The sequence below is a fragment of the Nerophis ophidion genome, linkage group LG06, assembly GCF_033978795.1.
Source record: "Nerophis ophidion isolate RoL-2023_Sa linkage group LG06, RoL_Noph_v1.0, whole genome shotgun sequence".
NCBI lineage: Eukaryota > Metazoa > Chordata > Actinopteri > Syngnathiformes > Syngnathidae > Nerophis > Nerophis ophidion.
The window spans coordinates 10,393,623-10,416,581 of NC_084616.1; the positions used below are offsets into that span (position 1 = coordinate 10,393,623).

A 22,959-nucleotide genomic window follows, 5' to 3' on the forward strand; every position below is an offset into this window, starting at 1 on the left:
TGACTATGGTAAGAGCCGACTTATTACCACAATTTTCTCACCGAAACCTGCCGCCTAACATGTGGTCCGGAACCATGTTCGCTTGACCGCTCTGTTCCATAGAAAAGCTTCACCTTCGGGAATGTAAACAAGGAAACACCGGCTGTGTTTGTGTTGCTACAGCCGGTCGCAATACACCGCTTCCCACCTACATCTTTCTTCTTTGACGTCTCCATTATTAAATGAACAAATTGCAAAAGATTCAGCAACACAGATGTCCAGAATACTGTGTAATTATGCGATTAAAGCAGACGACTTATATCATTGATATATAAAATATCAGACTGCGTGGTCGGTAGTAGTGGGTTTCAGTAGGCCTTTTAACAAGTCGAAAAAGTTATTGGGGTGTTACCATTTAGTGGTCAATTGTACGGAATATGTACTGAACTGTACGATCTACTAATCAATCAATCACCGTCAGTCCCCCCACCCCCCTTTATTCGTCACTTCCACCTTCCGCAGCCAGGGGGCGCGCCAACAGACGTCAAAGAAGCGAGCCCGGGCGTCGAGCAAGAGGCGATGACGTCAGCACTTCCACAACAACAAGCAGCAGCAGAAAAACAAGGAAGTGAAACACTAAGCTGTTTTTCTTCCAGCGACGCCGTGACGAGACACAAATAACCACCGCGCTAATATTCACACATTCTACCAGCCGCAAGCCCGACGACAACAATGAACAACAAAGGTATTTCATCCGGACATTTTTTTTTTTTTTTTGTCAGTTGCCCTTTATGCGTCGCTGATGCTAAGCTAACGCGGCTCTCCTCGGTTTTACACATCCGAGGCGGATTTGTTGACAATAAAGGTTCGCTGTCCGGATAATAAGCCAGCACAAGTCCACTTGTTGTCGGCTTTTGACGTCAAATGTTAGTCGCCGTTTAATAAGCATCTTTTTTACTGGACCACCGCCGCCATTTGTCGTTAGATTATGTCATGTCGGATATTGTCAGTCGACTAAAAACAGGCTAGTTTTGCTTTCACTTAGCTGGACTCCAATAAGTATCGCATTAAAAGTCCTTTTAGACGTTTTAACAGATATCTAAATTATAATACACGATTAATAAATAACGCGTCTTTCTATGGCTCAAACTATGATGTGTTTACGCGTATTGGAATTTTGACAATCGTTAAAGTGCCAACATTTTTTCTTCGTAATATTTACAATTTAGCCTCATGTCGTTTATGTTTCAGTGGGAATTTTTGTTTTTCCCCTCGAAAATTGTAACGTTCATCGTCATCATTGAAACTATATGTCGGTAATGTTATTTAAATGAATTACTTGATTGGCGTTGTATTGGTACACCATTCTTGTAATGTTAATTGTCGTAGTCGAGACTGCTGCGTTCAGGTTCGTGTGGGAATTTCAAAAATCAGTAGGTGAAATGGCAAATATTGTGACTTTCTCCAGTTTAAAATAGGATTTAATTCTAAACTGTATTCCTGTGAAATGTGTAACAATTTTAAAACTAAAAAATGTGTACTTTGTCAGTATGTCGTTTAAAATATCACTATTATGACTATATTAAGCAGACTGATGTATTTACACGAGAGTGTGGGGATTCTGACAACCATGAGACTAAATGTATTTTCTTTTCGCTTTGTGATATTACGATTTTATTCTCATGTCATTTATGTTTAAGTGGGAATTTTAGTTTTGCTTTCACATAGCTGGACTCCAATAAGTATCGCAATAATAGTAATTTTAGACGTTGTAACAGATATTTAAATTATAATACACGATTAATAAATAATGTATCTTTCTACTGAGATGGCTCAAACTATGCTGTGTTTACGCGTATTGGAATTTTGACAATCGTTAAAGTGCCCAGTTTTTTTCTTCGTAATATTTATAATTTAGCCTCATGTCGTTTATGTTTCAGTGGGATTTTTAGTTTTTCCCCTCAAAAAGTGTAACGTTCATCGTCATCATTGAAACTAAATGTCGGTCATGTTATTTAAATGAATGACTTGATTGACATTGTATTGGTACACAATTCTTGTAATGTTAGTTGTTGCAGTCTAGACTGCTGTGTTCAGGTTTGTGTGGGAATTTCCAAAATCAGTCGGTGAAATGGCAAATATTGTGACTTTTTCAGGCCTAAAATAGGATTTAATTCTAAACTGTATTCCTGTGAAATGTGTAACAATTTCAAAACAAAAAAATATGTACTTTGTCAGTATGTTGTTCAAAATATGACTATATTAAGCAGACTGATGTATTTACACTATAGTGTGGGGATTCTGACAACCATGAGACAAAATGTTATTTTTTTTGCTTTGTAATATTCTGATTTCATTTCACGCATTTACGTTTTGGTGCAAATTTTTGTTTTCCCTCCTCAAAAATTGCTACTTTTCTGTAACGTTCATCGTAATCATTGAAACTATATGTCGGTAATGTTATTTAAATGTATTACTTGATTGACGTTGTATTGGTACACTATTTTTGTAATGTTAATTGTCGCCATCAAGACTGCTGCGTTCAGGTTCATCTGGAAATTTCCAAAATCAGTAGGTGAAATGGCAAATATTGTGACTTTCTCCAACCCAAGATAGGATTTAATTCTAAACTGTAATCCTGTGAAATGTATGACCATTTCCAAAACAAAAAATATGTAAATGGAAAATATTGTGACTTTCTCCAGCCTAAAATAGGATTTAATTCTTAACTGTATTCCTGTGAAATGTATGACCATTTCCAAAACAAAAAATATGTACTTTGTTAGTATATTGTTTATATTATGACTATATTAAGCAGACAGTTGTATTTCCGCCAGAGTGTGGGGATTCTGACAACTACGAGACTAAATGTAATTTTTTTGCTTTGTAATATTACGATTTTATTCTCATGTCATTTACGTTTTAGTGGGAATTTTAGTTTTTCCCCTCAAAAAGTGTAACGTTCATCGTCATCATTGAAACTATATGTCGGTCATGTTATTTAAATGAATGACTTGATTGACGTTGTATTGGTACACAGTCTAGACTGCTGCGTTCAGGTTCGTGTGGGAATATCCAAAATGAATCGGTGAAATGGCAAATATTGTGACTTTCTCTACCCTAAAATATTATTTAATTCTAAACTGCATTCCTGTGAAATGTGTAACAATTTCAAAACAAAAAAATATGTACTTTGTCAGTATGTTGTTCAAAATATGACTATTATGACTATATTAAGCAGACTGATGTATTTATAGTGTGGGGATTCTGACAACCATGAGACAAAATGTTATTTTTTTTGCTTTGTAATATTCTGATTTTATTTCACGCATTTACGTTTTAGTGCAAATTTTTGTTTTCCCTCCTCAAAAATTGCTACTTTTCTGTAATGTTCATCGTCATCATTGAAACTATATGTCGGTAATTTTATTTAAATGAATGACTTGATTGACGTCGTATTGGTACACCATTCTTGTAATGTTAATTTTCGCAGTCTAGACTGCTGCGTTCAGGTTAGTGTGGGAATTTCCAAAATCAGTCGGTGAAATGGCAAATATTGTGACTTTCTCTACCCTAAAATAGGATTTAATTCTAAACTGCATTCCTGTGAAATGTGTAACAATTTCAAAACAAAAAAATATGTACTTTGTCAGTATGTTGTTTATATGACTATATTAAGCAGACAGTTGTATTTCCGCCAGAGTGTGGGGATTCTGACAACTACGAGACTAAATGTAATTTTTTTTGCTTTGTAATATTACGATTTTTTCCTCATGTCATTTACGTTTTAGTGGGAATTTTACTTTTGCCCCTCAAAATTTGCTACTTTTCTGTAACGTTCATCGTCATCATTGAAACTATATGTCGGTCATGTTATTTAAATGAATGACTTGATTGACGTCGTATTGGTACACAATTGGGCTTCACGGTGGAAGAGGGGTTAGTGCGTCTGCCTCACAATACGAAGTTCCTGCAGTCCTGGGTTCAAATCCAGGCTCGGGATCTTTCTGTGTGGAGTTTGCATGTTCTCCCCGTGAATGCGTGGGTTCCCTCCGGGTACTCCGGCTTCCTCCCACCTCCAAAGACATGCACCTGGGGATAGGTTGATTGGCAACACTAAATGGTCCCTAGTGTGTGAATGTGAGTGTGAATGTTGTCTGTCTATCTGTGTTGGCCCTGCGATGAGGTGGCGACTTGTCCAGGGTGTACCCCGCCTTCCGCCCGGTTGTAGCTGAGATAGGCGCCAGCGCCCCCCCGCGACCCCAAAAGGGAATAAGCGGTAGAAAATGGATGGATGGATGGTACACAATTCTTGTAATGTTAATTGTCGCAGTCTAGACTGCTGCGTTCAGGTTCGTGTGGGAATTTCCAAAATCAGTCGGTGAAATGGCAAATATTGTGACTTTCTCCAGTCTAAAATATGATTTAATTATAAACAGTATTCCTGTGAAATGTATAATATTTTCCAAAACAAAAAAAATTTGTACTTTGTCAGTATATTGTTTATGACTATTATGACTATATTAAGTAGACTGATGTATTTACGCTATAGTGTGGGGATTCTGACAAGCACGAGACAAAATGGAAACTTCGATTTTATTCTCATGTCAATTACGTTTTGTGTGAATTTAAATTTTTCAATCAAAAAATGTCACTTTTTGCTAATGTCCATCGCCACACTTGACACCATATCGTTGTTTGTGTGGGAGTTTCCACAGTCAGTGAATAGAAAAGCAAATAATGTTACTTTTCCTGCCCAAAATATCATTTGATTTTGTACAGTATTCCTGTAAATTTATTTACATTTTCCAAAACAAAAAAACTACTACTGTGTCAGCATATTGTTTATTCATTGATATTATGACTTTATGGCAGACTGATGCTAGTGCAGTGCTTCTCAAACTAGTGGTACGCCTAAGAATCACTTAATTTAAATATGCAAATACAGTGTTACTGTTCAAACTGTGCGTAATGTTACAAAAGTCCAAACTAATAAATATACCTGTTAAATGAAACCTCTGCCTTGTTTTAACAAATACTTAGTCCTACTATGCTACTTTATTTGAATGCTGGTCATTATGGTGGTAAGTGTTTTCTGACGTGGTACTTGGTGGAAAAAGGTTTGAGAACCACCGCGCTAAAGTTTCAATTCTGACAGCCAAGTGACAAAACAAACTTTTTTCCTCCTGATATATTTAGATTTTTTTCTCATGTTTACGTTCGTGTGGAAATTAGTTTTTCTCCTAAAAATGTCACTATTCTGTAATATTAATCGTCAAAATTTGAACAGTATCATTGTAATATTATGGTCTTTAAATGAATTGAGTCTCAAATTGTGTTGTTACACAATTCTCGTAATGTTAATTGTTGTACAGTCTAGCTGCTGCATTCAAGTTTGTGTGGGAATTTTCACAACCAGTTGATAGAATGGCAAATACTGTCCTAATATTGTGACCTATCCCCACCTAAAATATGATATAATTCTAAACTGTATTCAAAAGAAATTAACATTTTCCAAAACAAAAAACTATACTTTGTCAGCATATTATTAATATTATGACTTTATGGTAGTTAAGTAGACTGGCGCATTTCCGCTATGAGACAATATGACAACTATGACAAATAATAAATTAATAGCACAATTAATATTGTGAATTTTATTTATTTTTTTGCTTAAAAAAAACAACTTAATATTGGCCTCTGTTCTTGTACTATTACAGCCTGTGGTGACATCACTCGTTAAAATTGCAACCCCTTTGTTGAAATACCTTTTCTAAAATCATCATGGTTGTACTTTCTGACCACCATTTTTCTTGTAATTACACATACCTAACTTATTTTTGCTTTAAAAAAATGTGACTAGATTCCGGCATCATTACAACTATTTTCTTTTTTGCAATAAATACTTTATGTCGACAAGTCAGTCAGCCAGTCTGAGGAGCGTCAATTTAGCCCGGGAGTCTGCTTTGATTAAAAAAAAACGGACATTTTCCCCCATCTTAAAGGTCAGTCTCAAAGAGCTGAAGTTTGGCCACATAGTTTAGACTTTTTGAAAAGTTGTTTCAAATAGGAAATAATCATTTACTGTACACTTTAACCATGTTGGTGGGCATTAGCGCTCATTGTAAGAAGCTCTGCCGTCCGTGAGGAGCTCAAAGTAAAGCCGCTGCTCCTCCACATGATGAGAAGCCAGATGAGGTGGTTCGGGCATCTGGTCATGATGTTTAGGGCACGCCCGACCGGTAAGAGGCTACGGGGTGGACCCAAGACACATTGGGAAGACAATGTCTCCCAGCTGGCCTGGAAACTGCTCAGGATCCCCTAGGAAGAGCTGGATGAAATGGCTGGGGAGAGGGAAGTCTGGGCTTCCCTGCTTAGGCTGCTGCCCCCGCGACCCCACCTCGGTTAAGCGGAAGAAGACGGATGGATAAAGAATTAGATGTTAAAGGGGCGCCAATACCCAATCTCAAACATTCCACTTTAAAACATATTTTGGAAAAATATTGCATATTTTGTAATTTTACTCCATTACAAATATAATTATTTACCTACTAAGGCTGTAATCCAAAGTATTTGGCTTTGAAACACGTTTTGGGAAATATTGCATATTTTGTCTTTTTCCCCGTAAATTTTTAATTTTTTTTTTATTTTTACAAAAAGTGCATAAAACATTAGAGAAACATTACAAATATATAAACAATTTTATATCTATAGATGGGTCTGAAACTGTTAAAGCACCTCCGTTTTTCATGGCTTAGTAGTCTTAACGTAGTTTTAAAGAAAATAGAATCAGAGGTTTAAGGGGCTCCAATACCTAATCTCAAACATTCCACTTTGAAACATTTTTGGGGGAAAATATTGCATATTTTGTCATTTTCCTATAGTACAAATATAATTATTTACCTACTAAGGCTGTAATCCGAAGTATTTGGCTTTGCAACACGTTTTTGGAAATATTGCATGTTTTGTCTTTTTCCCCATAACGAATTTTTATTTTATTTATTTATTTATTTTTTTTTTTACAAAAACTGCATAAAACATTAGAGAAACATTACAAATATATAAACAACTTTATATCTATAGATGGGTCTGAAACTGTTAAAGCACCTCCGTTTTTCATGGCTTAGTAGTCTTAACGTAGTGGAAAAAAAAGCCACATTCGGCCTTCGGTGGAATGAGTTAAAAACAAGGCCGAATAGTGGCGTGTGACGCAATTTTTTGACGCGGTGACGCAATCAACCAACGTGCAGTGACGCGGTGACGTTGGGATATGTTGTGTACCTGTATAAGTGTATGAGGTTACAAGCACACACTTATTGAGATTTAGTGGGGCCTCTGTTTACATTATTAGCCTGTTGTGTAGGCTACCTGTATAAGTGTATGAGGTTACAAGCACACACTTAATTGAGATTTACTTGAGCCTTCTGTTTACATTATTAGCATATCTACTGTGGCTAAGCAGACTTTTGCCAAAAGGACAATAATTCATTTAATGTGGGTTTATCCACTTTAATGCACTTTATTTTTTTTTGGAATGCATGTTTTGTTTGAAGGCCTAATATTAATGAAAAACTGTGCTTTTTTTGAAAAGCAAAGGCTACTGGAATATTAAAAAAATGTCATTATTCAATAAAAAATACTTTATTTGAAAAACATGTCTAAATATTTATTCTAGGCTATTTATGCAATATTAAAAAAAATATGAAAAACTGCATTCATTATTCGGTATTCAGCCTTCGGCCAAGCGTTTAAATTTTATTCGGCTTCGGCCACAAATTTTTATTTCGGTGCATCCCTACCTATAATATAAATATAATTATTTACCTACTAAGGCAATAATTTAAATTATTTGACTTTGCAACACATTTTTTTTAAATATAAAATAAAAAATAGTTTAGTTTTTTTTCAAAAAGCATAACAATAGACAAACATTACAAATAGCACTTTTGTTTTGCGCCAAAAAGGATTGTTTTTTTTGTTTTTTACAAAAAGAGCATAAAACTTTAGGAAAACATCACAAATGTATAAACAACTTTATATGTATAAATGGGTCTGAAGCTGTTTTAAAAAAATCAGCGTAGCGCTTTTTTGAGCACCTTCGTTATCCGTCGCTGAGTAGACTTATTGTAGTTTTAAGTGGACTCGAAGAAACAAACTAACACCGCATGTTTTTGTCTTTTGGAAAGAAGTTTTTACTTTGTGTTGCAGGATCCTATCCTCAGCAGAGCGTGTACCCTCAGCAGAACACTGCGCCCGTCTACCCTCCCACTATGCAAATGTCCCCTCAGGCGCCTCCTTACACGGACACGCCCCCCGCATACTCTGAGGTAACCGTGGCGACGCTGAGCAAGCGCGACCCACCTCGTGAGCACGTTAACGGCGTGGTCTTCCCTCCGCAGATCTACCAGCCCAGATACGTGCTTCCCCATCAGGTGGCCGGCCAGATGCCTCAGATGTCGTCCCCCTACGTCGGCACTCAGGTCTACATGCCCATGCAGCCGCAGATGCCCGTTGGTCACATGGGACAGAACGTGCCCTTGGCGTACTATCCCGTGGGGGCCATGTACCCACCGGGGTCCACAGTGATGATGGAAGGCGGCTACGACACGGGCGCTCGCTTCACGGCCGGCAGCAGCGTGTCCATCCCGGTGAGTGGCCGCTGTCGGCGTCTGCGCCACGCCAGAGAAAAAAGTATTAAAGGCCTTATATAAAAGTGTTAGAATGAAGGCAACACATGATGTAAGTGTCTTAACACTTTGTAGGGCTCAAAGCAAGACGAGACAGGCACGTTCAGCTTAATAGCAAAGACTACATCCTGACCATGGCAACACAACCATTTAATAGCAAAGACTACATCCTGACCATGGCAACACAACCATTTAATAGCAAAGACTACGTCCTGACCATGGCAACACAACCATTTAATAGCAAAGACTACGTCCTGACCATGGCAACACAACCATTTAATAGCAAAGACCACGTCCTGACCATGGCAACACAACCATTTAATAGCAAAGACCACGTCCTGACCATGGCAACACAACCATTTAATAGCAAAGACTACGTCCTGACCATGGCAACACAACCATTTAATAGCAAAGACTACATCCTGACCATGGCAACACAACCATTTAATAGCAAAGACTACGTCCTGACCATGGCAACACAACCATTTAATAGCAAAGACTACGTCCTGACCATGGCAACACAACCATTTAATAGCAAAGACTACATCCTGACCATGGCAACACAACCATTTAATAGCAAAGACTACGTCCTGACCATGGCAACACAACCATTTAATAGCAAAGACTACAACAACCTGACCATGGCAACACAACCATTTAATAGCAAAGACTACGTCCTGACCATGGCAACACAACCATTTAATAGCAAAGACTACAACAACCTGACCATGGCAACACAACCATTTAATAGCAAAGACTACATCCTGACCATGGCAACACAACCATTTAATAGCAAAGACTACGTCCTGACCATGGCAACACAACCATTTAATAGCAAAGACTACAACAACCTGACCATGGCAACACAACCATTTAATAGCAAAGACTACATCCTGACCATGGCAACACAACCATTTAATAGCAAAGACTACATCCTGACCATGGCAACACAACCATTTAATAGCAAAGACTACGTCCTGACCATGGCAACACAACCATTTAATAGCAAAGACCACGTCCTGACCATGGCAACACAACCATTTAATAGCAAAGACCACGTCCTGACCATGGCAACACAACCATTTAATAGCAAAGACCACGTCCTGACCATGGCAACACAACCATTTAATAGCAAAGACCACGTCCTGACCATGGCAACACAACCATTTAATAGCAAAGACTACGTCCTGACCATGGCAACACAACCATTTAATAGCAAAGACTACATCCTGACCATGGCAACACAACCATTTAATAGCAAAGACTACGTCCTGACCATGGCAACACAACCATTTAATAGCAAAGACTACAACAACCTGACCATGGCAACACAACCATTTAATAGCAAAGACTACATCCTGACCATGGCAACACAACCATTTAATAGCAAAGACTACGTCCTGACCATGGCAACACAACCATTTAATAGCAAAGACTACATCCTGACCATGGCAACACAACCATTTAATAGCAAAGACTACGTCCTGACCATGGCAACACAACCATTTAATAGCAAAGACTACAACAACCTGACCATGGCAACACAACCATTTAATAGCAAAGACTACGTCCTGGCCATGGCAACACAACCATTTAATAGCGAAGACTACGTCCTGACCATGACAACACAACCATTTAATAGCAAAGACTACGTCCTGACCATGGCAACACAACCATTTAATAGCAAAGACTACAACAACCTGACCATGGCAACACAACCATTTAATAGCAAAGACCACGTCCTGACCATGGCAACACAACCATTTAATAGCAAAGACCACGTCCTGACCATGGCAACACAACCATTTAATAGCAAAGACTACATCCTGACCATGGCAACACAACCATTTAATAGCAAAGACTACATCCTGACCATGGCAACACAACCATTTAATAGCAAAGACTACGTCCTGACCATGGCAACACAACCATTTAATAGCAAAGACTACATCCTGACCATGGCAACACAACCATTTAATAGCAAAGACTACGTCCTGACCATGGCAACACAACCATTTAATAGCAAAGACTACAACAACCTGACCATGGCAACACAACCATTTAATAGCAAAGACTACATCCTGACCATGGCAACACAACCATTTAATAGCAAAGACTACGTCCTGACCATGGCAACACAACCATTTAATAGCAAAGACTACATCCTGACCATGGCAACACAACCATTTAATAGCAAAGACTACGTCCTGACCATGGCAACACAACCATTTAATAGCAAAGACTACAACAACCTGACCATGGCAACACAACCATTTAATAGCAAAGACTACGTCCTGGCCATGGCAACACAACCATTTAATAGCGAAGACTACGTCCTGACCATGGCAACACAACCATTTAATAGCAAAGACTACGTCCTGACCATGGCAACACAACCATTTAATAGCAAAGACTACGTCCTGACCATGGCAACACAACCATTTAATAGCAAAGACTACGTCCTGACCATGGCAACACAACCATTTAATAGCAAAGACTACGTCCTGACCATGGCAACACAACCATTTAATAGCAAAGACTGCAACAACCTGACCATGGCAACACAACCATTTAATAGCAAAGACTACGTCTTGACCATGGCAACACAACCATTTAATAGCAAAGACTACGTCCTGACCATGGCAACACAACCATTTAATAGCAAAGACTACGTCCTGACCATGGCAACACAACCATTTAATAGCAAAGACTACGTCCCGACCATGGCAACACAACCATTTAATAGCAAAGACTACGTCCTGACCATGGCAACACAACCATTTAATAGCAAAGACTGCAACAACCTGACCATGGCAACACAACCATTTAATAGCAAAGACTACGTCCTGACCATGGCAACACAACCATTTAATAGCAAAGACTATGTCCTGACCATGGCAACACAACCATTTAATAGCAAAGACTACGTCCTGACCATGGCAACACAACCATTTAATAGCAAAGACTACGTCCTGACCATGGCAACACAACCATTTAATAGCAAAGACTACGTCCTGACCATGGCAACACAACCATTTAATAGCAAAGACTACAACAACCTGACCATGGCAACACAACCATTTAATAGCAAAGACTACGTCCTGACCATGGCAACACAACCATTTAATAGCAAAGACTACGTCCTGACCATGGCAACACAACCATTTAATAGCAAAGACCACGTCCTGACCATGGCAACACAACCATTTAATAGCAAAGACTACGTCCTGACCATGGCAACACAATCATTTAATAGCAAAGACTACAACAACCTGACCATGGCAACACAACCATTTAATAGCAAAGACTACGTCTTGACCATGGCAACACAACCATTTAATAGCAAAGACTACGTCCTGACCATGGCAACACAACCATTTAATAGCAAAGACTACGTCCTGACCATGGCAACCATTTAATAGCAAAGACTACAACAACCTGACCATGGCAACACAGCCATTTAATAGCAAAGACTACGTCCTGACCATGGCAACCATTTAATAGCAAAGACTACAACAACCTGACCATGGCAACACAACCATTTAATAGCAAAGACCACATCCTGACACGGCAACCATTTAATAGCAAAGACTACGTCCTGACCATGGCAACACAACCATTTAATAGCAAAGACTACAACAACCTGACCATGGCAACACAACCATTTAATAGCAAAGACTACGTCCTGACCATGGCAACACAACCATTTAATAGCAAAGACTACGTCCTGACCATGGCAACACAGCCATTTAATAGCAAAGACTACAACAACCTGACCATGGCAACACAACCATTTAATAGCAAAGACTACGTCCTGACCATGGCAACACAACCATTTAATAGCAAAGACTACGTCCTGACCATGGCAACACAACCATTTAATAGCAAAGACTACGTCCTGGCCATGGCAACACAACCATTTAATAGCGAAGACTACGTACTGACCATGGCAACACAACCATTTAATAGCAAAGACTACAACAACCTGACCATGGCAACACAACCATTTAATAGCAAAGACTACGTCTTGACCATGGCAACACAACCATTTAATATCAAAGACTACGTCCTGACCATGGCAACACAACCATTTAATAGCAAAGACTACGTCCTGACCATGGCAACACAACCATTTAATAGCAAAGACTACGTCCTGACCATGGCAACACAACCATTTAATAGCAAAGACTACAACAACCTGACCATGGCAACACAACCATTTAATAGCAAAGACTACGTCTTGACCATGGCAACACAACCATTTAATAGCAAAGACTACGTCCTGACCATGGCAACACAACCATTTAATAGCAAAGACTATGTCCTGACCATGGCAACACAACCATTTAATAGCAAAGACTACGTCCTGACCATGGCAACACAACCATTTAATAGCAAAGACTACGTCCTGACCATGGCAACACAACCATTTAATAGCAAAGACTACAACAACCTGACCATGGCAACACAACCATTTAATAGCAAAGACTACGTCCTGACCATGGCAACACAACCATTTAATAGCAAAGACCATGTCCTGACCATGGCAACACAACCATTTAATAGCAAATACTACGTCCTGACCATGGCAACACAACCATTTAATAGCAAAGACTACGTCCTGACCATGGCAACACAACCATTTAATAGCAAAGACTACGTCCTGACCATGGCAACACAACCATTTAATAGCAAAGACTACGTCCTGACCATGGCAACACAGCCATTTAATAGCAAAGACTACGTCCTGACCATGGCAACCATTTAATAGCAAAGACTACAACAACCTGACCATGGCAACACAACCATTTAATAGCAAAGACTACGTCCTGACCATGGCAACACAACCATTTAATAGCAAAGACTACGTCCTGACCATGGCAACACAACCATTTAATAGCAAAGACTACATCCTGACCATGGCAACCATTTAATAGCAAAAACTACAACAACCTGACCATGGCAACACAACCATTTAATAGCAGTGTAAAACCAAATATATATTATTTAATATATATTATTGTTTTAGTTGCTTAAGAGATATTCCTGGCTCTGAATTTGTTCATTGCTATTTTTATGTTTTTGTGCATTACTTGTTGCCGTCATCATTAAACGAACAGGTTACACTCAGTACTTGAGTAGTTTTTTCACAACATCCTTTTTACTTTTCTTTAAGTAAATATTTGGTTGACTACTCCTTGCTTTTACTTGAGTAATAAATCTCTAAAGTAACAGTACTCTTACTTGAGTACAATTTCTGGCTACTCTACTCACCTCTGGACGATGTTTCCTAGTAACTTCATGAAGTTGATCACCTTTCCCCCCCTTTTCCTTTCCCAGCCCCCACCCCCTGGACACCCCCCCAATGCGGCCCAGCTGGCGGCCATGCAGGGCGCCAACGTGGTCATGTCGCAGCGAAAGAGCAACTTCTTCCTGGGCGGCTCCGGCGGAGGTTACACCATCTGGTAACGGCAGCTGACCCCCTCACGCCTACAACCGCGTAACCCCCCACCCCCACCCCTCACCTCCCGTCAATCACACTCTCCCCCCCTCTCCCCTCCCGTTAGGCTGCTTGGCCACAATACTGACATCACCTAATGGAATGTAATGTTTTCAAGCCCTTGTGAAAGGTACAGTACTCCACTTGTGACCTAGCGATCAAATGACGAGCGGCAGTATTTAACGTCGTCGAGTCCGTTCCATCGCCCCCCCCGCCCCACCCCTCCATCGCTGTGCTTTTTATTTAAGGCCATTCCGGGTCGACGAGAAGCCGGGCTACGGTACTAACAGATTCGTAGGTTAGCGATGTAGCTAGGTTTGTGTTTTTTAGTGGTGCCAGGCATAATCACCGGGCTAACTTATTCAAATCCGGTCAGGAGACAAAAATGTGCTGAAGCATCAGATATCAACTGAGGACAGGTCTTGTAGGTCAGGGGTCGGCAACCTTTACCACTCAGAGCCATTTTGACCCGTTTCACAAAATCAAGAAAATGACAAGACTCTTGAAATTTATAATGAAATAACACTTTATACCGAGTTTTTTTTTTTTTGCTTTGTGTTATGTATAAACCAGGGGTCTCAGACACGCGGCCCGCAGTCAAATATGAAGATTTGATGTTAGTGCGGCAAGTAAGTTTTATATGAATGCCCTTTATTAGCATCACACATGCAATTTATCCTCCCGATTTGTCCGAGAGACTCGCGGGTTACAGAGTGATTATTCCCTCGGACGTCTAATTATCAAAAATAAGGGCGTGCTACGATGGCACTGTCTTTAACGCCCTCCACAAATTGTACAAACAGCTTACCAGTCAGGTCACGTATTGTATGCGACTCAAGGCATTCTTGTTCAACAGCCATACAGGTCACACTGAGGGTGCCAGTTTAAACAACTTTAACACTGTTACAAATATGCGCCACACTGTGAACCCACACCAAACAAGAGTGACAAACACATTTCGGGAAAACATCCGCACTGTAACACAATGTAATAAGTACCAAGAATCCCCTGCAACCCTGACTCTTCCTGGCTACATTATACAACCCGCTAGCACCAACCCCCCTTCCCCTCCTGTGTCGGTTGGGGGGGCAGGGTGTATAATGTACCCTCGGGGTTGCATGGGATTCTGGGTACGTATTATGTTGTGTTTATGTTGTGTTACAGTGCGGGTGTTTTCCCGAAATGTGTTTGTCATTCTTGTTTGGTGCGGGTTCACCGTGTGGCGCATATTAGTAAGAGTGTTAAAGTTGTTTATATCACAACCCTCAGTGTAACCTGTATGGCTGTTGAACAAGTATCCCTTGCAATCGCTTGAGGATTGTAACTGAGGTGTCCCACAATACGTGACCGGCCGGCACGCACTTAGTGTTGTATAGCGGGCACAATTACACGTAGTAGAAGATGTCATGGGTATTGCCCTCAATGTTACTGTCCGAGTCAAAATCGAAGTCTGCATACCTCAGGCAATTTTACGGAAAGGCACTGAGGTCAGAAATCTCCCGGTATTTTCGGGAAGGCCGGCGAGTTAACAGCTGAGCCACACCAGAGTGATCAAAGAGCCGCGGGTTGCCGACCCCTGCTGTAGGTAACCAATAAAAAAAAAAAGGGTCTCTTATAAAGTCTAGAGCAGGAGTGTCCAAACCTTTTCCAGCGAGGGCCGCAAACAGAGTACAATGAAAGCTGCAGGGTCCACGTTGATTCATTTTAAAGATGCTAAAATCAGTCCGATACAGGTCTAAACTATATGAAAAATTAAGCAAATGTGATGCAATATTTCATAATAATAATAATGAATGAATCTGATATTTCCATATGCAGATGGTTAAAAAAAAAAAGGCCCGCGGTCACACTTTGGACATCCCTGGCCTAGAGACTTGAAGCATCTCTCCAACATTGGACCCCATTAGTGTAGATAGTTCAGCTGCTTCCTGGTGAAAGTAAAGCGCATCACGGAGTTTGAAGGGGGGAAAAAAAAAGAAAAAAAATCACCACTTTTTTTTTTGTGTAGTTGAACTAAATATATGTGTAGTAGTTCCATGTAAGTACGAGTATGACTGTCACAGAAATCCTCAAGAAAAAAACAACAACACATGCATCTTGGATGCTTTTAGATGGATTGAACTCGTCTAAAAAAATATCCTTTAAATTTGGGAGAGAAGAATCAAAAAAAAGATACGACTTCCACGCACTTGCAGCCAAAGTGGTTTACTGTACCTTGTTGGGCATCTTGTAGTTTTAACAAATAGTCAAGTGCCAAAGAGCACGTTTAATGAAATCAAACTTTAAAAAGTGAAGATTTAGTCAATCCAAATATTGAGTCTAGTGGAAAGGGCTGGTTGGTGTAACATTTTACAGCTTTTCTTTTCTTTCTGCCCCGCTGTCGGATACCCAGAGTTTATACACGACGTCTGTTACTCGCTGTGTCGCATCCTCGCGTGCTTGAACAATAAGAAAAAAAAGCCTCCTTTTTTCCCCACATTTTTGCTAAAGTTATCTGGTTTATTTTCCACTTTTATTAGGCTTTTTGATTATTATTTTTTTTACTTTGATTGTGAAAAAAGCTAACATATCAATTCATAAACGGATTGTTAGTGATTTTTTTTTAAAAACAATCACATGTTAGTTTGTGACGTTTTTGCACCTTTTGTATTAATTTAATTAAAGCTGAGATGCACTACTAAGATAATTCTATAACCTTGGTTTCTTTTTATGAGGATGGTTGTTTGTTTTCTACTACAAAAGGAAGCTGTGAACTAGTTTGCTAAAAGTCTGTGCGCTGATTTAACATTCAGGTGAATAACTGCTGATGTTGGTGAAAGTTTATTGATAAACTGACAATATTACCTGCGTGTCCATCATACATACCTCCAAACTTTACATCACATCACAAGAAAGGAATGGAAACAATGTCGTTGAGCGGGAAAGTAAAACCCCGGAAGTGTGACCAAGCCACCAGCATCCCTGTGCTGTGATTGGTTCCGACGCGCCACGTCATCGGAGCTATCCAATCAGCATGCTGCATTTGCGCTCCTTTAAAATGCTACACATGCGTAAAAAACATGTACGTTTTTTTAAGGAAGCCCAATTTATGTTGCGGGAACAATTGTTTGAGTTGTGTACCATTAAGCCAACAATATGTTATTGTAAAGTGAAAAATAGGTTGTTTTACTTACTTAAACAACGACACGGCAAAATCCCGGATGTATGACTAAGCGACCCGGCATCCCCGTGCTGTGATTGGTTCCATCGCGTCACGAACCAATCAGCATGCTGCATTTGCGCTCCTTTAAAATGCTACACATAGGTAAAAAACATGTACGTTTTTTTAAGGAAGCCCAATATATGTTGCAGGAAAAAATGTGTGAGTTGTGTACCATCAAGCCAACAAAATGTTATTGTAAAGTGAAAAATAGGTTGTTTTACTTTAAGAACGACACGGCAAAATCCCGGATGTATGACTAAGCGACCCGGCATCCCCGTGCTGTGATTGGTTCTATCGCCTCACGAACCAATCAGCATGCTGCATTTGCGCTCCTTTAAAATGCTACACATACGTAAAAAACATGTACGTTTTTTTAAGGAAGCCCACTTTATGTTGCGGGAACAATTGTTTGAGTTGTGTACCATTAAGCCAACAAAATGTTATTGTAAAGTGAAAAATAGGTTGTTTTACTTACTGTAAGAACGACACGGCAAAATCCCGGATGTATGACTAAGCGACCCGGCATCCCCGTGCTGTGATTGGTTCTATCGCGTCACGAACCAATCAGCATGCTGCATTTGCGCTCCTTTAAAATGCTACACATACGTAAAAAACATGAACGTTTTTTTAAGGAAGCCCAATTTATGTTGCGGGAACAATTGTTTGAGTTGTGAACCATTAAGCCAACAATATATTATTGTAAAGTGAAAAATAGGTCGTTTTACTTACTTTAAGAACGACATGGCAAAATCCCGGATGTATGACCAAGCATTTCCGTGCTGTGATTGGTTCTATTGCGCTTACGTCATCGGAGCCATCCAATCAGCATGCTGCATTTGCGCTCCTTCAAAATGCTACATATTTCTTTTACCAGACTTGTTTTTTTTAGGGAAACCCAATTTATGTTGCGGGAAATTTATTTGAGTTTTGTACTATTCAGCCAACAAAATATTAGTGTACACTAAAAAAATATGTTGCTTTACTTACCTTAATAACGTGGAAAAGTTCCGGAAGTGTGACCAAACATCCCCGTGCTGTGATTGGTTCCATCGCTTCATGTCACCGAAGTTATCCAATCAGCATGCTGCATTTGCGCTCCTTCAAGATGCTACATATATTTTTAGCAGACTGTTTTTTTTTAAAGGAAGCCCATTTTATGTTACGGAACAATTTTTTTGAGTTTTGTACCAACAAAATATTATCAATCAATCAATGTTTACTTATGTAGCCCTAAATCACTAGTGTCTCAAAGGGCTGCACAAACCACAACACAAACCACTACGACATCCTCATTAGTGTACATTAATAAAATATGTTGCTTTACTTACCTAAAAGCCCTACTGAAATGTGATTTTCTTATTTAAACGGGGATAGCAGGTCCATTCTATGTGTCATACTTCATCATTTTGCGAGATTGCGATATTTTTGCTGAAAGGATTTAGTAGAGAACATCCACGATAAAGTTCGCAACTTTTGGTCACTAATAAAAAAAAGCCTTGCCTGTACCGGAAGTAGCAGACGATGTGCGTGTGACGTCACAGGTTGTGGAGCTTCTCACATCTGAACATTGTTTACAATCATGGCCACCAGCAGCGAGAGCGATTCGGACCGAGAAAGCGACGATTTTCCCCATTAATTTGAGCGAGGATGAAAGATTTGTGGATGAGGATAGTGAGAGTGAAGGACTAGAAAAAAAAAAAGTAAAAAAGGCGGGAGTGGGAGTGATTCAGGTGTTATTAGACACATTTACTAGGATAATTCTGCAAAATCCCTATTGTGTTGCTAGTGTTTTAATGAGACTAAATAGTACCTGAAACTCGGAGGAGTGTGGCCACGGGTGTGTTGACACCAGAGTCTCTGCAGCTGCAGCAGGACGGAAGCTCCGCTGATGTCTCCGGTAAGAGGCGACTTATTACCACAATTTTTTCCCCCGAAAACCGCCGGTTGCCATGTTCGCTTGACCACGCTGATCCATAGTAAAGCTTCATCTTCGGGAATTTTAAACAAGGAAACACCGGCTGTGTTTTTGTGGCTAAAGGCTAAAAAGCTTCCCACCTACATCTTTCTTCTTTGACGTCTCCATTATTAATTGAACAAATTGCAAAATATTCAGCAACACAGATGTCCAGAATACTGTGTAATTATGCGATTGAAGCAGACTACTTATAGCTTGGACCGGGCTGGAAAATAATGTCCGCTACAACCCGAGACGTCAAACACACGCTGCGACGTTTTCAACACGACATTTCGCCGGAAATTTAAAATTGCAATTTATCAAACGATACTGGCCGTATTGGCATGTGTTGCAATGTTAATATTTTATTATTCATACATAAACTATCAGACTGCGTGGTTGCTAGTAGTGGCTTTCAGTAGGCCTTTAATAACGTGGCAAAATAACAGAAGTGAGACCAAGTTAGGATTGGTCCAAACGGAACACATGACTGCTTTCGGCCAATCCGCACGCAGGGGGCGGGGCCATGTGTGAAAACTGCTGCTCTGAGAGTACACTAGTGTTCATTAAAAAGCTGCAAATGAAGATAAACAACGTTTTCTTGTTCCTCCTCTCGATAAAGTAAACCAGGGGTAGGGAACCTATGGCTCTAGAGCCAGATGTGGCTCTTTTGACGACTGCGTCTGGCTCTCGGATAGATCTGAGCCGACATTGCTTAACAGGATAAGTCATGAAAAATTCCACTTGTAATCACAGTGTTAAAAATAACGTTCAAAATATAAAATATTCTCATGCTTTTTTTATGTTCAAGAAGTTGCGTTAATGGTAAGAAGTATTTTATTTATTATTGCTTAGTGTGGGGCTTGCCCTCCTTGGGGGTTCTTCAAACCACCAAGAGCCTGTTTTAGGGTTACAATATTGTTTTATTTTATTTTTCTCTCTGTTGCTTTCCAGCAATTGTCTTTTTCTCTTTCGTCTTCACTCGCACTCTGGTTTCTAGCCTCAATCCCGTCTCGACTCCTGGCTGCTGCTTATAACAGAGCGACAGGTGGTTAGATAAAAAGGCCCAGGTGGGCCTTCTACGCACCTGTCGCTGATTTCGCTTTGCTGCAGGCCCGCAGACCACGCCCCCACCACAGTTAACTTCAGAATAAAAATGTTAATACAAAGAATAAGAGACCTATGGAAATGTTGGTCTTACTTAAAAATGCACACGTTTAGTTGTGTTCAGTGTTAAAAAAATTATTATAAGGCTCTTAGGGAAATACATTTGAAAATATTTGGCTTCTTGGCTCTCTCAGCCAAAAAGGTTCCCAGCCCCTGCAGTAAAGAGTGAATACTGCAAACTTTCCTTACATATTTATGCAAATTTATGGTCAAGTTGCATCATGTCATTTTTTTTTTTTTTTTTAATGCATTTTATTTTCCAGGTAAGCCATGGCAGAGGTCTGTGGTTGTTTTTGTTTTCAATCCATCCGCGTGGTGACTGGGTATCCGACTATATTCATTCACTTTTTGGCCGCTGTGGCTGCGCCTAATGTTAATGATGCAGTTGCCGTGGAAACCGTGCTGCTATTCAGGCTATGTTCCTGAGAAAAAAAACAAACAAAAAAACGGGCCACAGCATCCAAAACTTGAGCCATCCTGTTTATTATTTCCCCGCCCCGGCCCGCCATCGACTTATTCTGTGTGTGACGGTGCCAGCAATATGAAGTACTTCCTGTATGAGCCCCGCATTTAAGACGCCAACCACAGCCGGACGAGACTCTCTCTCTCCCGTCGAAGGATTACGGACATTCATTGTTCAGGGATTCTATTTCCGATGTTTGTACAAAAAAAAAAAATGTCGAGATGCAGCGGGAAAAAGCGAGGGACTCGTTATGCACACGTTCTTGTCTTTTAAGAAGACCAAAAGGGTGTCAACAACCAGTCCAGTTGAGAACTAAGGTGCACTTAACTTTTTTATACTAAACTTAAGATTTCAACAACAAAAAAAAAAAAAATGTAAGTTTAGAATAAGGGTTATTTTGGACATTTGTTGTTTCAATTTCTCCACGTATGTAATGTATTAAAACGGGGCATACCGCTAAATAAAGGACATTTGGGTTCTTTTGTAACGTGATGAGAGCATGAATGTCTTTCTTTTATTACCATTGTTTGATTTGACGCTTGAACCAGAAATGCATGGTGGTAGTCAACCACAGAGTATCCCTCCAATTGTACATCATCGCTGTCATTTCAATATCATGTATCGCCAAAATTGTGTGGTTTAAAAGGTTTTTTTTTCATCCGGAAAGTGGCTGATTTTATTTGATGTTTTCGAAAGAAACAAAATCACACACACACACACACAAAAAAAAAAAAAAGAAGTCTTGTTTGGATAATTTAATTGGCCCCGGGATGTCGTTGAACAGACCACGCCCACAACCAGGTGGTCAGGGGTGTCCAAAGTGCGGCCTGCTGGACAGAATGGATGAAAGGGTTGGACACCCCTGTAGTTCCACAACAGGGAACCTCTGGAAGTATTTGCATTTTTGTAAATGCGCGATGAATTATGATTTTAAAAAATATATATATATATTTATGATACATATACACAAATATACATACATATAATATATATATGTACATACATACATATATCACACATATGTACATAAATACATATATATACACACATATATACATACACACACAAATACACATACATTATACATAAATATATATACATACATGTATATATACATACACACAAATAAATACATATACATATATCACACATATGTACATACATATATATATACACATATACATACACACAAATACATATACATATATGCATACGTATATATATACATACATATATATACACATATACATACACACAAATACATATATATACATATATACACGTATAAATCCACATATATATGTGTGTACACATATATAGATAGTACTTTGATTCCTTCAGGAAAATAAAAAATATGTACACAAATATACATAAATACATGTATATATACATGCATACATATTTCATATATGTGTATATATAAATATATACACATATGTATACTTTTATAAATATGTACACATATATACATGTATATATACATGTATACATATAACATTCATATATTTATATGTGTATATATACATATATACACATATGTATACTTTTATAAATATATACACATATATACATATAATTATATATGTATATATACACACACGCACAGCTATTCATATATTTGAATTTGTTTTTATTTAAAAATTATGCATGAAAATCTTTAGCTATGCTCATTTAAAATGGTTAATTATGTTATATACCTTTCAAATGGTCGATTTTCGTACTTTATTTCAAAGTTTGGGTTTAGCTCGGTTGGTAGAGCGGCCGTGCCAGCAACTTGAGGGTTGCAGGTTCGATTCTCGCTTCCGCCATCCTAGTCAATGACGTTGTGTCCTTGAGCAAGACACTTTACCCACCTGCTCCCAGTGCCACCCACACTGGTTTAAATGTAACTTAGATATTTGGGTAAAGCGCTTTGAGTCACTAGAGAAAGAGCGCTATATAAATATAATTCACTTCACAAAGTTTCAGGATGTTTGAATCAACGTTCACATGTGGAAAACAAAACCA

General features: G+C 39.2%; 1 protein-coding gene across 1 annotated transcript; it reads left to right on the forward strand.

Moving 5' to 3' along the window:
• The first annotated feature begins 547 nt into the window (after window positions 1–547).
• On the forward strand, window positions 548–21,444 carry dazap2 (DAZ associated protein 2). The gene is made up of 4 exons (XM_061902617.1): window positions 548–724; window positions 8,188–8,306; window positions 8,379–8,627; window positions 14,007–21,444. The coding sequence occupies exons 1-4, from the start codon at window positions 712–714 to the stop codon at window positions 14,133–14,135; spliced, it is 510 nt and encodes a 169-aa protein (XP_061758601.1). The 5' UTR covers window positions 548–711; the 3' UTR covers window positions 14,136–21,444.
• The last annotated feature ends 1,515 nt before the right edge of the window (window positions 21,445–22,959 follow it).

Bases quoted from the DNA above. Each gene is read 5' to 3' on its own strand.
- dazap2 (XM_061902617.1), top strand. The intron at 8,307-8,378 runs GTAACCGTGGCG...TTCCCTCCGCAG, and splicing joins CGCCCCCCGCATACTCTGAG to ATCTACCAGCCCAGATACGT. The intron at 8,628-14,006 runs GTGAGTGGCCGC...TTCCTTTCCCAG, and splicing joins GCAGCAGCGTGTCCATCCCG to CCCCCACCCCCTGGACACCC.